General features: G+C 50.2%; 1 protein-coding gene across 1 annotated transcript in view; it reads left to right on the top strand.

Annotated features, from left to right (window-relative positions):
- Positions 1 to 11512, top strand: part of LOC106812043 — a 79691-nt gene that overhangs the window by 54959 nt on the left and 13220 nt on the right. The window contains exons 4-5 of the mRNA XM_014815800.1: positions 8029 to 8162; positions 9810 to 9969. Of these exons, the coding sequence (XP_014671286.1) occupies positions 8029 to 8162; positions 9810 to 9969 (294 nt within the window). The remainder of the gene's footprint in view (positions 1 to 8028; positions 8163 to 9809; positions 9970 to 11512) is intronic.

Below are 11512 nucleotides of genomic sequence, written 5' to 3'. Positions count from 1 at the left end.
CCGCGTCGCTCGGCGCAATGAAATTGTTAAAATGTCTCAAGTTTTTTGGCCCACATTCGCCGGGCCACGTGACGGGACGGCGGCCGGGGCCCGCAAAAGCAATCGACTCGGGCGCGGCGCGTGTGCTTGTTTTGTGTAAATCGATGTTGCTTTTTACGGCTACAAGCTCTGGCCAACAATCTCGCATTTTTGCGTGTTACTGCCAAGCGGAGTGACGGCCGACTCATGATGACGTGGCCGGTTAGATCATTTTTTTACGGCGGCTGAAAATTTTCGCCGTGGCGCACGCCTATTACGCCTGACTAAAGGTCGCAGTGGCCTTCTAAAAAAAAGGGCAGTCTGATGGCGAGAGAAAGCGAAGGCGAAGAGGCAGGGGAGACTGTACCTAGAAGCATACGGCGTTATGTACGTGTATGACGTGCCACTGCTATGTTGTTGCGCCCTACGATGCCGGCGTCGAATGTATGTGCGTGCGTCTCTCCCGGGGCTTGGGTTCAGCTTTTGGATTTTCCTCCAGGAAAAATAGCAGCTGTCGGAAGTCCTACGAACGGTTTTTAGGTCTTCCCGAATAAGCCGTCTAAGAGAACGAACGTTTCGACCGAAGTTTGGGCCGAGCCAAGCGCACTGTGGGTCGTGTTGTTGAGCGAGCCGCTGGGGTCGCTGTTCGCCTCTGCAACAAAAAAGGCCAAGGTCCGCCCTCACGAGAGAGAGGCGTTGTCTGCGGTCTCTCGTCGGCTCGCGCGGTTGCGCTGAATGTGAGGCAAGCGCAGACCAGCGCATACGTACCTCGCCCGGGATTCTCGAGTGCGGTGTCGAATGTGGAAACCGTAGCTGTAACGAGCGTGTAAAAGCAGGGTTTACACTATATCGACTTTATTCAGTTTTTTCTTCTTTCTACCAACCTCTCTATATATAATATTATCGTATGCTTCAAAAGCCTCTTACGTTATCGACTGCGAGGCGGCTAACTTTCAACATTTGCAACGCGCAACGGTTACTCGCCTGATTATTTGGTGTTAGGCAAGCCTGCTGAACGAAGCATGGTCTTACTCGCTAGCGTTAATCATGCACCACACGCACGATACACACGCACGGCCACACGCGCACCGCACGCTCGCCGTGCACACACACAACACACGTACATACACGAGACTCCATACACACCGCACGCACGCACGCGGAACACATACGAACACGCGTGCACGCACAGCACGCACCGCCACGCACGCGCCTTATCTGACTACGTGTACGCGTAAAGAATCGTCACGCTCTCAGGAGCGACCAGCGTCATTATTCAATTCATGACACGGGAGAACTATTTCCACATAATCCGGAATCTTCTGAATACGCAATCTGCATGAGAGCTACACCTCAGCGAGCAATTTCGCGACCATGTTTCGCTCTCGTCGTACGCCACCGCACACACGTACCCGGACATCGCCTGCCACCGTGACCTCCATTGACCTCTGCCAGCGTACTGTATCGTTCTCTCTGCGCGTCCATTTACGCGTTGAATGGCATGGCCGACGCGCCTTTGCGCGAGCCGGCGCGACAGGACAGACACTGCGACGATGTGTGTTGTGTTGATTTCTACAGGTCCGGCCGGGCCAGGAGTGAGGAACTAGCATACCCTGACAGCCGTGCATCCGCACGCCTCACGCCCCGTAGATCCAGCAGCCGTGAATGCACGGACGGCCAAGGGGACGCACCCCAAAGAATGCTGATAGCAGACCGCAGCGTACGAGGCGACCCTCCCCTTCCTCCTCTTCCGCGCCGCCACTGCCAGGTACGAGGCCGAACCCTCTACCCTTCCTCCTCTCCTCTGCCGGCTGCTGCTGCTGCCTGCTGCTGCCGGCTGGCGCCCGCCACCTTTCTCTCCCACAGGCACTTGGAAGCGTTTCAAAATAAAATATAAGCTAACTAAATACGAATTTATTTACTACCAAATTCTAATGTTTCTATACTCTCTTTTCACCGTCCAAATCCCTTACGCTCCAACCATACGCTTTCCGGCGCCATTGCTTTCGCGGTGCGACTGTTGCACGCTTACACTAATATATATAGTAGTATTACACTATGATTTAGTTAGCATTTATACATTTTATTGAAACGCTCAATGTTGGCCTGTGGTTTCTCTCGCCCTCTGCTCTCCCTCATTCTCTCTCTCTCTCGCTCGTGCTCTCTTCTCTCTTCTCTCTCTCTCTCTCTCTCTCTCCGCTCTCTCTCTCCTCTCTCTCTCTCGCTCTCTCTCTCTCTCCTCGGTCTCTCTCTCTCTCTCTCTCTCTTTCTCTCGCTCTCGCTCTCGCCTCTCTCTCTCTCTGCTCTCTCTCTCTCTCCTCTCTCTCTCTGCCTCTCTTGCTCGCTCGCTCGCCTCGCTCTCTCTTTCTCTTCGCTCTCCCTCCTCTCTCCCTCTTCGCTCACTCTCTGCTTTCTCCGGTGTCTTCTCGTCGTGTCTGACTCCTCACTCCATCTCTGCCTGTCTTTTCTGCGCCGTCCCTCCCTGCTTTCATCCCTCTCTACCAGCCATGCGCAATATTACACGTACCCTGACGTCGTTGCAGACATGTGGCAGACAGGAGCGCAGCCGGGGCGCTGCCTTTTCTGGTGTATGTTCTGTTTGCATTCGCGAAGGTGACCTTACGATGCCGCCCTCCACTGTCGTGACCTTCGATAATTGTTATTGACGCAGTTTAAGTTCGCATTGTTTTCATCTTTACAGAGAGGTATACGTGGTGTGTATATATATGTGATATGTATTTACTGATATGTATATATATATAGATATATATATAATAGATATATATGGGTGTTCACCGCATTCCATTGCAGCGATTATGACAATTTGATTTACTGAATGTCGCGAGCATCCGGACCTGTAACTATTTGTACTCGGCGTTATTACATAATACGAGATGACGTAGCCGCCTAAAAGAATATGTGAGCCTTTGGGAGAATGCTGCTGGGGGGATTCAAGGGGCAGTGCCGCGTGTGGCCTCGGTGCCATTAGAGAGCAGAGCCAATGCCGACAGTGCGCGGTTGGTCGTGAATCGTGGCGGTGCGCTCGGTATGTTTCAGACGTCGCGTGGTGCATTGTGAATAGGCGTGACTCGTCTGGGTGCTTATCTGAACTTCGGGCGTTGTTGAAACGAAAACACGGACACCGTGGTGCGCCAGTTTACCGGGGAGTATTTCAAGCATAATAAACTCCGCGTCCCGAAATGTTACTGGCCTTTGATCTGAGTTCGAATTCGAAATGCCCAAAAAATTTCTGGGCGGGGGAATATATATATCGCGTTGCGTGCATATTTGCCCTCTTTGCTGACACAGTCTTCTGATATTTGAGAGGCGATGTGTGCCAGTACGATGTTTAAGCTATAGAATATTATAAAGCCATGCACGCTGACACACAACATACATGTATCTAGGCTATAATTGCCACCACCATGTATTTATTATGCTTAAAGTGCAAGCGTTACAAGGGCGCGTACATCGCAAACTTAGGCCATAACTGAGAACAAGATCGGTTTTTCCTCCCATTTTGTTACTAGCTATCTTAATCTGCGCATGCCATCAAATTGATTCAATGCATCGCAGAATGTCCAGTTTGAATTTACAATCAGATGCGATTAAAATATAGCTGTAGGATGTCAAGCCGTCATTATTAATAGGCAGGGAAATGCAATGAAGGGGGGAGGGGCCAAAATGGCCACAGCCGCCAGTGTCATGTTGTGCCGCTACTCCAATCGTTCGGCACGCATTCGCTGCACGTTCGAGAATTGGCTGCCGTTGAGATCGTGTGTACGTAGCGTGGGCAATGATCTGCGATCGTAGCTTGGAATTTTAGGCGGTAATGATTTGCGTGAGTTGAAATGGAGCCAAGCGAGATGAGATTTCAATCTGAGGGAATTTTTTTGTTCACAAACAAGCACGCATTGGTGTTTCAAATTGGGCCGCCAACGCCGCCGCTATTAATGCCGCATAGGATTAGCTATAGTTTTCATGGTGAATTCTCTGCGGATGCCAACTACTACTGCGCCGTACAAAAGGCAATGCCCCCGCGGTGCTGTCTTTGTTTGGTGTGTGTGTGTGTGTGCTGGCGTGCGCTGCGTGCGTGCGTGCGTGCAGTGCGCTGGCCGCGTGCGTGTCGCGCGCGCGCGCTGCGGTGGTGCTGTGTGTGCGCGCGCGCGTGCCGTGCGTGATTGCTAGTGTGTGTGCAACGCGCCCTCGCCTGCGCGTGAGCGTTGCGTGCGTGCGTGCCGTGCGCAGCGCGTTGTGTTGCTATCTCAGTATCTTCAGCCTCTCCGTGTGAAGATTCCTAAGGCGGTATTCTAACGTCTCCTAATGCCCTTGAAGATAAGCCGGAGCTAGCCCGGTCATCGGCACATGACATCGAGAAGGATGATCGTATTATCAGGAAAGATTGCGGATTCGACAGCGTATATAGGTAGATAGGTTCGGCAATCATGTGAGCGAGCGTCTGCGCCTGCGCAGCTAACGCGCGTGCGCACGCAGACGCACGTGATGCGAGTCACGTGACCTCGCGTCGGTCTCACGGTGGTCCTGCGCGCCGCGGGCTGTTGTCGGTCGAAGGTGTGACGGTGATGCCCCCTGCTGGCCGAGCGGATTGAACCTTCGCATACACTGCTTCGCCCACGCAGGCACGTGCACATGCGCGCTCATGCACGCACGCACGCACGCACGCACGCACGCACACACGTGCACACACACACGCACGCACGCACGTCACGTAAGTACACAACACACACACGCACACACACACGCACGCACGCACACACACCGCCACGCACCGCACCGCGCGGCACCATACTCGTAGCGTATCGCTCGATGGTGTGTGTACTTTAGCGGAATGCCGCAAAGCGGTTGCCCATTTGATGCCATCGAGTTTTCAATGCGTTTTAAATAGTTTCTTCATTTTTTCTCGAAATCTGTCTCGCCTTTTTTTCGTATTATTCTTTCCCGAATACATGCGAGCCACCCCTCCCACTCCCTTTCTCGGTGGGTTTCCATCTTGGGTATATAAGTGCGTAGCTAGCACGGGCAGGGGGAAATCAGGTGTTTGCTAGGGCCGTAATTGTAAATATAATAATACTATTAATAATCATATAACTATAAATTGTGGTTTGGTGATAGGGTTGAGAATCGAGATTTATATGAGCCGGACCGTGCCTGACAGCACTATGTAGCGTTTAGTAAAGTTTTCTCCTGTGCCCAATTCTGAGCTATTCCGCCACTTCTGATTTTTTACCAGGGTGCGACTTTCTATATGTTGATGTTTTGAGACACTTCGCTCTCGAAATAGCGCGCGTTTCGGTGCCACCCTAATTCTCGCCTACCAACCCCTCGCCCCGACCATCACCCCGACCCCAGTTATTTGCGAGTGCCAGAGAAGCGAGCGGTGTACAAAGTAAACACGGGGGAGAGGGCGTCTCGGGCGGATTGAAGCTACGTGCCGCCGACGGATGGACGGGTGTGTGTATAAACAGCGCGGGCGTCGGCGTTTCCTGCCGAGCGACTGCTCGCCGAGCCCTGGTCGGCTTTTCGTGCTGAGAGTTGAACAAACGGACAAGCCAGCGTTAACGATGCGTGGGCGGGGGCGGCAGACGCGTGCTGCTTTAAACAGGCGCTATTTTTACTTCGATGCAGCCTGCAAGGAAGCGACAAAGTGGCCGGGGATTGCTGCAGCAGCACCAGCTGCTGCATCGGCGTCATCAGCAGCAGCAGGGGCTGCTGTGGCCCTGCTGCTGTCTGTCTGTCTCTGTTTCTCTCTCTCTCTCTCTCTCTTTCTGTCTCTCTCTTCTCTCTCTCCCTCTCTCCCCTGCTCTCCCTCTCTCCCTCTCTCCCTCTCTCCTTCTCCCTCTCTCTCTCTCACACGCACACACGCACACACGCACACGCACACCGCACACGCACGCACGCACACGCACACGCACACGCACACGCACACCCCCCCCCCCCCCCCCCCCCCCCCCCCCCCCCCCTCGCACAAGTCCACATTTCACACACACACACACACACACACACACACACACACACACACACACACACACACACACACACACACACACACACACACACACACCCACTGACACGGTGTGGGCCTGACTATACGGAAATCCTCGTCGGTGTCTATGCTAGGCTAGCTAGAGAGTTACGCTGATACGTCCTCGCTGGAGATATCTGCCTGGAGTATTATGGAATTGCTAGATGTAGGTCAGTGCACGTTGCAGGATGGTGGCCGCGTGGCCTCGCACCGGCAGTGACGTCACAGCCGGGATTTCCTTTCATGCGGCTGCTGCGCGCACACGTGGTAATCGAAGAATACTATAGCAAGATAGATTCGTTGATCCCGTTTGAGATATGGGGGGGGGGGTGACAGATTTGATGATAAGTGGGAAATTTCGTTGATAATGAGATGTTGAGGGGGGAGAAAGATATTTCTGGGGCAGTATGACAGATTTGAGTGGGTGAAGTGAGAGATTTTGAGGGGTTGATATAATATTTTTCTATGGTGGTATGACAGATTTGAGTGGGTTACGTGAAAGATTTCCCGTGTAAGATGAGAAATTTCGGGGGGTTGAAATAAGATTTTTTCTATGGTGGTATGACGTACAGAATTTAACATTTTAGTGAGAGATTTTGCCCGTAATGTCAGATATTTCGGAGTTGAAATGAGATTTCTCATGGGGCAGTATGACAGATTTGAGTGGGTGAAGCGAGAGTTTTCCCGGGTAAAATGAGAGATTTCGCGGGGGTTGAAATAATAATTTTTATAGTGGTAGGACAGATTTGAGTGGGTTTGGAGTTTGAGTGTGAGATCTCCCGGTTACGATGAGAGATTAGGGTTGGTGTGAATTAAGGTTGGTTTAAGAGAGAATGAGATGATATGATAATATGATATGATATGAGATGAGATAAGATGATATATCAGTGGGGTGTGTTACATCAGCAGGTATCTCGCAAAATTAAAGCATCTCTTAAATTCCCGTGTTGGTATCGTTGTATTTTTCTCATTTGCTCATGGCTATTAACCCTCGTTAAATACGTCACACGAGCATCATACGTCATACGTGCCCCACAGCACTCTCCCAGGTAGATTCGATATATGAATATTTCCGCAGGGGAAAGCCAGCAATCGATTCCTGTATCATGTAGCCGCTGATCATAAGCCTCTAGGTATTTATCATGCAGAGCCGCTATGTCGGACATGCGTCATTGTGCAAAATTGTAATTATGGCTGCAAGTTTTGCAGTCGTCGATAGCTCGCTGGCCTGGCTGTGCCTACATTCCTCACCGCTTGCTGTCTACAGTTGGCTGCATCGGGAAAAACTCATTAAGAAAAGTGCTCAGTACGCACGTACGTGCAGTTGTGCACAGACACACGTAGACAAACGTCACTGTAATGGCGTACATGTAAAGAAAATGTGGAATCGTGGTGTATATAGACAGACGACTGAGTTTCGCACCACCTCAGAACGTGTCCTTTAAGCTGGGTTTGCAGGAACAAACTCTGGCAATATTTATGAATATTGAAACTGCGCTTCGTTCTCCCTGCTCATGAATTGAATTGAATGGCTGTGTAAAATCAGTTTTGTATAATCATGTAATTCACACATTGTGTGCTTGTGTCACATAAAACTCGCATATAAAGCTCACAGGTCACTCAATACGCCTACAAATGGCCGTAATCTAGTCATAAGTTACTTATATTTCACCTAAACCTACTATACCCTACAACTCGCCAACACATTACATGTACATTGCTGATCATCTCTCGCCTATACTTCAGCCATATCTTACCAAACTCTTGAATATCTATATCCACAACCCACATATAAGTGTCCTAATACTCGCGTGTTTAGTATCTCGCTACTCACATATCTAGATTCCTACTACTTACACATTTAGTGTCCCACTACTACTCACATGTGACTCATGACTGATGTCACGTACGTCTAATGTTCGCCTACAACCCTGGTCTAACTCACTTTTAACTTTGGCTGCTTGCAGATCCAGCAGTGCCAGGTGTGTGGCAAGCAGTTCAGCAACTCGAGTGCCCTGGCCAAGCACAAGCTGACGCACAGCAATGAGCGCAAGTATCTCTGCAACATCTGCCCGAAGGCCTTCAAGAGGCAGGACCACCTGTAAGTATGCCGACGAACTACGACCTTGCGCGACGATGCTGCGCGCAGCTAGTTAGTTAGCTAGCTAGTTAGTGCACTGCTGCGGCGGCGGCGGCGGCGGCGGCGGCGGCGGCGACCCCGCCCATCCACACACGGTCTTGTCTCATTTTACTGCGTTCGAACATTTGAACTGCAACAGTCGGGCTAGAGTAACAGGGAGAGAAACAGCAAGGTTACAGTGGCGAGGAGTGACTAGCCTGGTTATAGTAACTGGAAGGAAAACAGCAAGTCAGAGTAACAGGGAGGGAAGTCTCATGCTAGAGTAACAGGGAGGGAAGTCGTGCTAGAGTAACAGGGAGGGAAACAGCAAGGTTACAGTGGCGAGGAGTGACTAGCCTGGTTAGAGAAACAGGTAGAGAAGCAGCAAGGTTTGGTTAACAGAGAGGGACTAGCTAGGTTAGAGAAACAGGTAGAGAAGCAGCAAGGTTTGGTTAACAGAGAGGGACTAGTCAGGTTAGCATAACAACGAGGAAATAGCTAGGTAAGAGCAGGCACCCACAAGGATACCGAGACTGCACCGCGAGTGACAACCTTTGGTTCTTCAGTAACACTGCCAATCCTTCAGTTACTCGTGCAGCTGCCAGGGTGCCTACGTACCTATGGGGAAGGCACCTTCCTCTAAGTTGGTCAGTTCTGATAATGAAATACTGTCATGAAATAAGACCGCGTTCGAGACATGTTCAAGAGGGAAAGAACTCCCGGGAGCTCATGCGGGAGATATTGGGCCAAAGTTGCCGTGGTTCCGACTAATATCATGTTGGGGCAAAACCAGTTTGTTTTTTCAGCTATTCTCATTTTTTTATTACTCGATTTGAAACGAACACGAAATGTACATTTGCTGGCATGCCTGTCGGTTCGGTGACCCTTTACTTCTCAAACAGGGTTGTAAACGCGAATCACTTCACCTTTAAATTGACTGCGTCACGAATTTTCTATGGTGTACATTTGTAAAAATTTTGTTCCCATTTTTTTACATTAAAAGTAAGTACTAATGGGACCAAATGCATCGTCAAATTCTTACCTGATAAGATTGTTTCTCAACTAGTTAAAAATCCAAAAAACTTGGACGATTTGATATTATGATCCTGACATTAATTGCTTGCTATGGGCTATGTATGAGTCACGAGTGTATGTTTACATCGAAACAATATAGTAAAATAAGAAGTATAATGCAACAATTTAACCATAAAAAGTGAACAGAATTACTTACATTTTGTGATTTTTTTTTACTTTAACTATTTACGGTGACGTAATCACTTTAAGAAGTAGTGACAAAGTGGTGCAGCTAGTGGTGCCGGGAGGTCGGCTCGGCGTTGAGGACGCACGTCCGCAAACGATGTGACGTTGCGTTGCCAAGGCAACGCCTCCTCGTCATCGTCGGCGGGAGTGCGGCGCTGCAAGTCGGATGTCGGAGAGCGCACCTGTGTATGAGTTTGCAGTTTGCCGGTGTCAACTCCCCCCACCCATAATATCCACCCAACGCACCCACCCACCCACGCCTGTCTTGCCTGTATTGAGTATCAGTTACATCACATGCTGCGACCGCGTGGGAGTGCACGCCGAACGTGAGCTGCCTGGAGGGTAATCGTCGTTCTCTTGTTGCCATAGCAACGGGCATCTGCTGACGCATCGCTCGCAGAAGCCGTTCCAGTGCCACTTTGAGGGCTGCAACAAGAGCTACTGTGACAACAGGTCGCTGCGGCGACATCTGGAGAACCACCACCACCAGACGCTCAACGAGACGGGGATTCCGATCCAGCCATCACAGGTAGCGCCCTCTACCAACCCACCCCCATCGCGCGCGATTTCACACTCTTTGTTGACGTAAGAGAATAGATCGGAATCGCGTTAGTGTGAACGATGCGATGTCCCGCTTATTATTTAATCATGGTTTTCGTCTTTTAGCTCGATTTTATAGCTCGATCACCATCCGATCGTGTGATAAACTGGTCAAACAAGCACGGGTTAGTGGCAGTGGATCTGCGTCACGTTTTTCCTCATGGCCACCCACCCATTTCTAATCGTCCTACGAGATACTAGCAATGTAATTAGTCTTACCATGTTTAGTTTGTCATTATCTACGTTTGTGTGTTGAATGAATAAAATCGAGATCACATGAACTATGTAGTTTATGTGTCTATGCAGTAATAGTATATATGTAGTACGTGTGTTCGTGATAACATTGTAGCAACATGTGTGTAAGCAAATGACCACAGTGCAGGTGAACTTTGCTTGACGCACATATTTTTTCCCCTTTCTGCCTAAAGGGACAAAAATGGGCTATTTTTATCGAGCGGTGTTATTGCAGTGCGAAATAAAAAAAACTGTTTAGTAATAGTCACCGAGGTAGACTAAGCTGCAGTGAGCCACTCGGTGTCACGAGTGTACGGTGTCACGAGTGTACGTCAGTTGCCCACATTCTTCATTTCAAGCCTTCCCAGAAGACTCGACCACCTATTGAATGTGTCACCCTCCCCTCCCCCACGGGTTTATTTCGCTACCAAACAGGTACCCACCCTACCCTCAGCGTGGGAAACCTCTCGTTGTCGCTCCCAGAGAGACCGAGCGTTTCTCCTGTTCTCGATCTCGCCTCGCTTCGTCCGCACAGTACACGTAAAACAGCGAGCGAGATCACTTCACGAACGCGCGCGCAGTGTCGTCTGCAGTGTCGCGGCCCAGCCGTTATTGACGTGGCGTGCAGGTGCGCGTGGGCGCCTCGCAGCAGCAGCACTCCCACAGACAATCAGTCCACGCAGGCAGAATACAGCCGACCCAGCCGTGTGCGTAGGCGGGACACGCGCTGCCTGTCATTGTAGATGTGCGGCGAAGCGTGTAACGTCGGCGTGTAGGTGTCTCGTATACATGCGACGAGCTGTTTAGTGAGCGAGCGAGATCAGGTCGTCGCCGTGTATGTGGAACATAGCGGTGCAGCGTGTGGGCGGAACATACAGGGTCGTCGTGTGGGTGGAAGATACAGGATCGCTGTATTAGGTGGAACATATACGATCACTGCACGCAGGCAGAACATATTTCAGTGTGTGGGTGGAACATACATGATCATTGTATTTAGGCAGAACATTCAAGGTCGCTGCATGCAGGCGATCATACAGGGTCAGGGTGTAGGTGGAACATATAAGATCAGTGTGTAGGTGGAACATATATGATCAATGTGTAGGTGGAACATATAAGATCAGTGTGTAGGTGGAACATATAAGATCATTGTGTAGGTGGAACATATAAGATCAGTGTGTAGGTGGAACATATAAGATCAATGTGTAGGTGGAACATGATCATTGTATTTAGGTGGAACA

Source organism: Priapulus caudatus, unplaced genomic scaffold, assembly GCF_000485595.1.
Source record: "Priapulus caudatus unplaced genomic scaffold, Priapulus_caudatus-5.0.1 Scaffold603, whole genome shotgun sequence".
In the NCBI taxonomy this organism is placed as follows: domain Eukaryota; kingdom Metazoa; phylum Priapulida; class Priapulimorpha; order Priapulimorphida; family Priapulidae; genus Priapulus; species Priapulus caudatus.
Note: the sequence above shows the minus strand (reverse complement) of the source record. Positions and strands in the feature narration are given on the sequence as shown.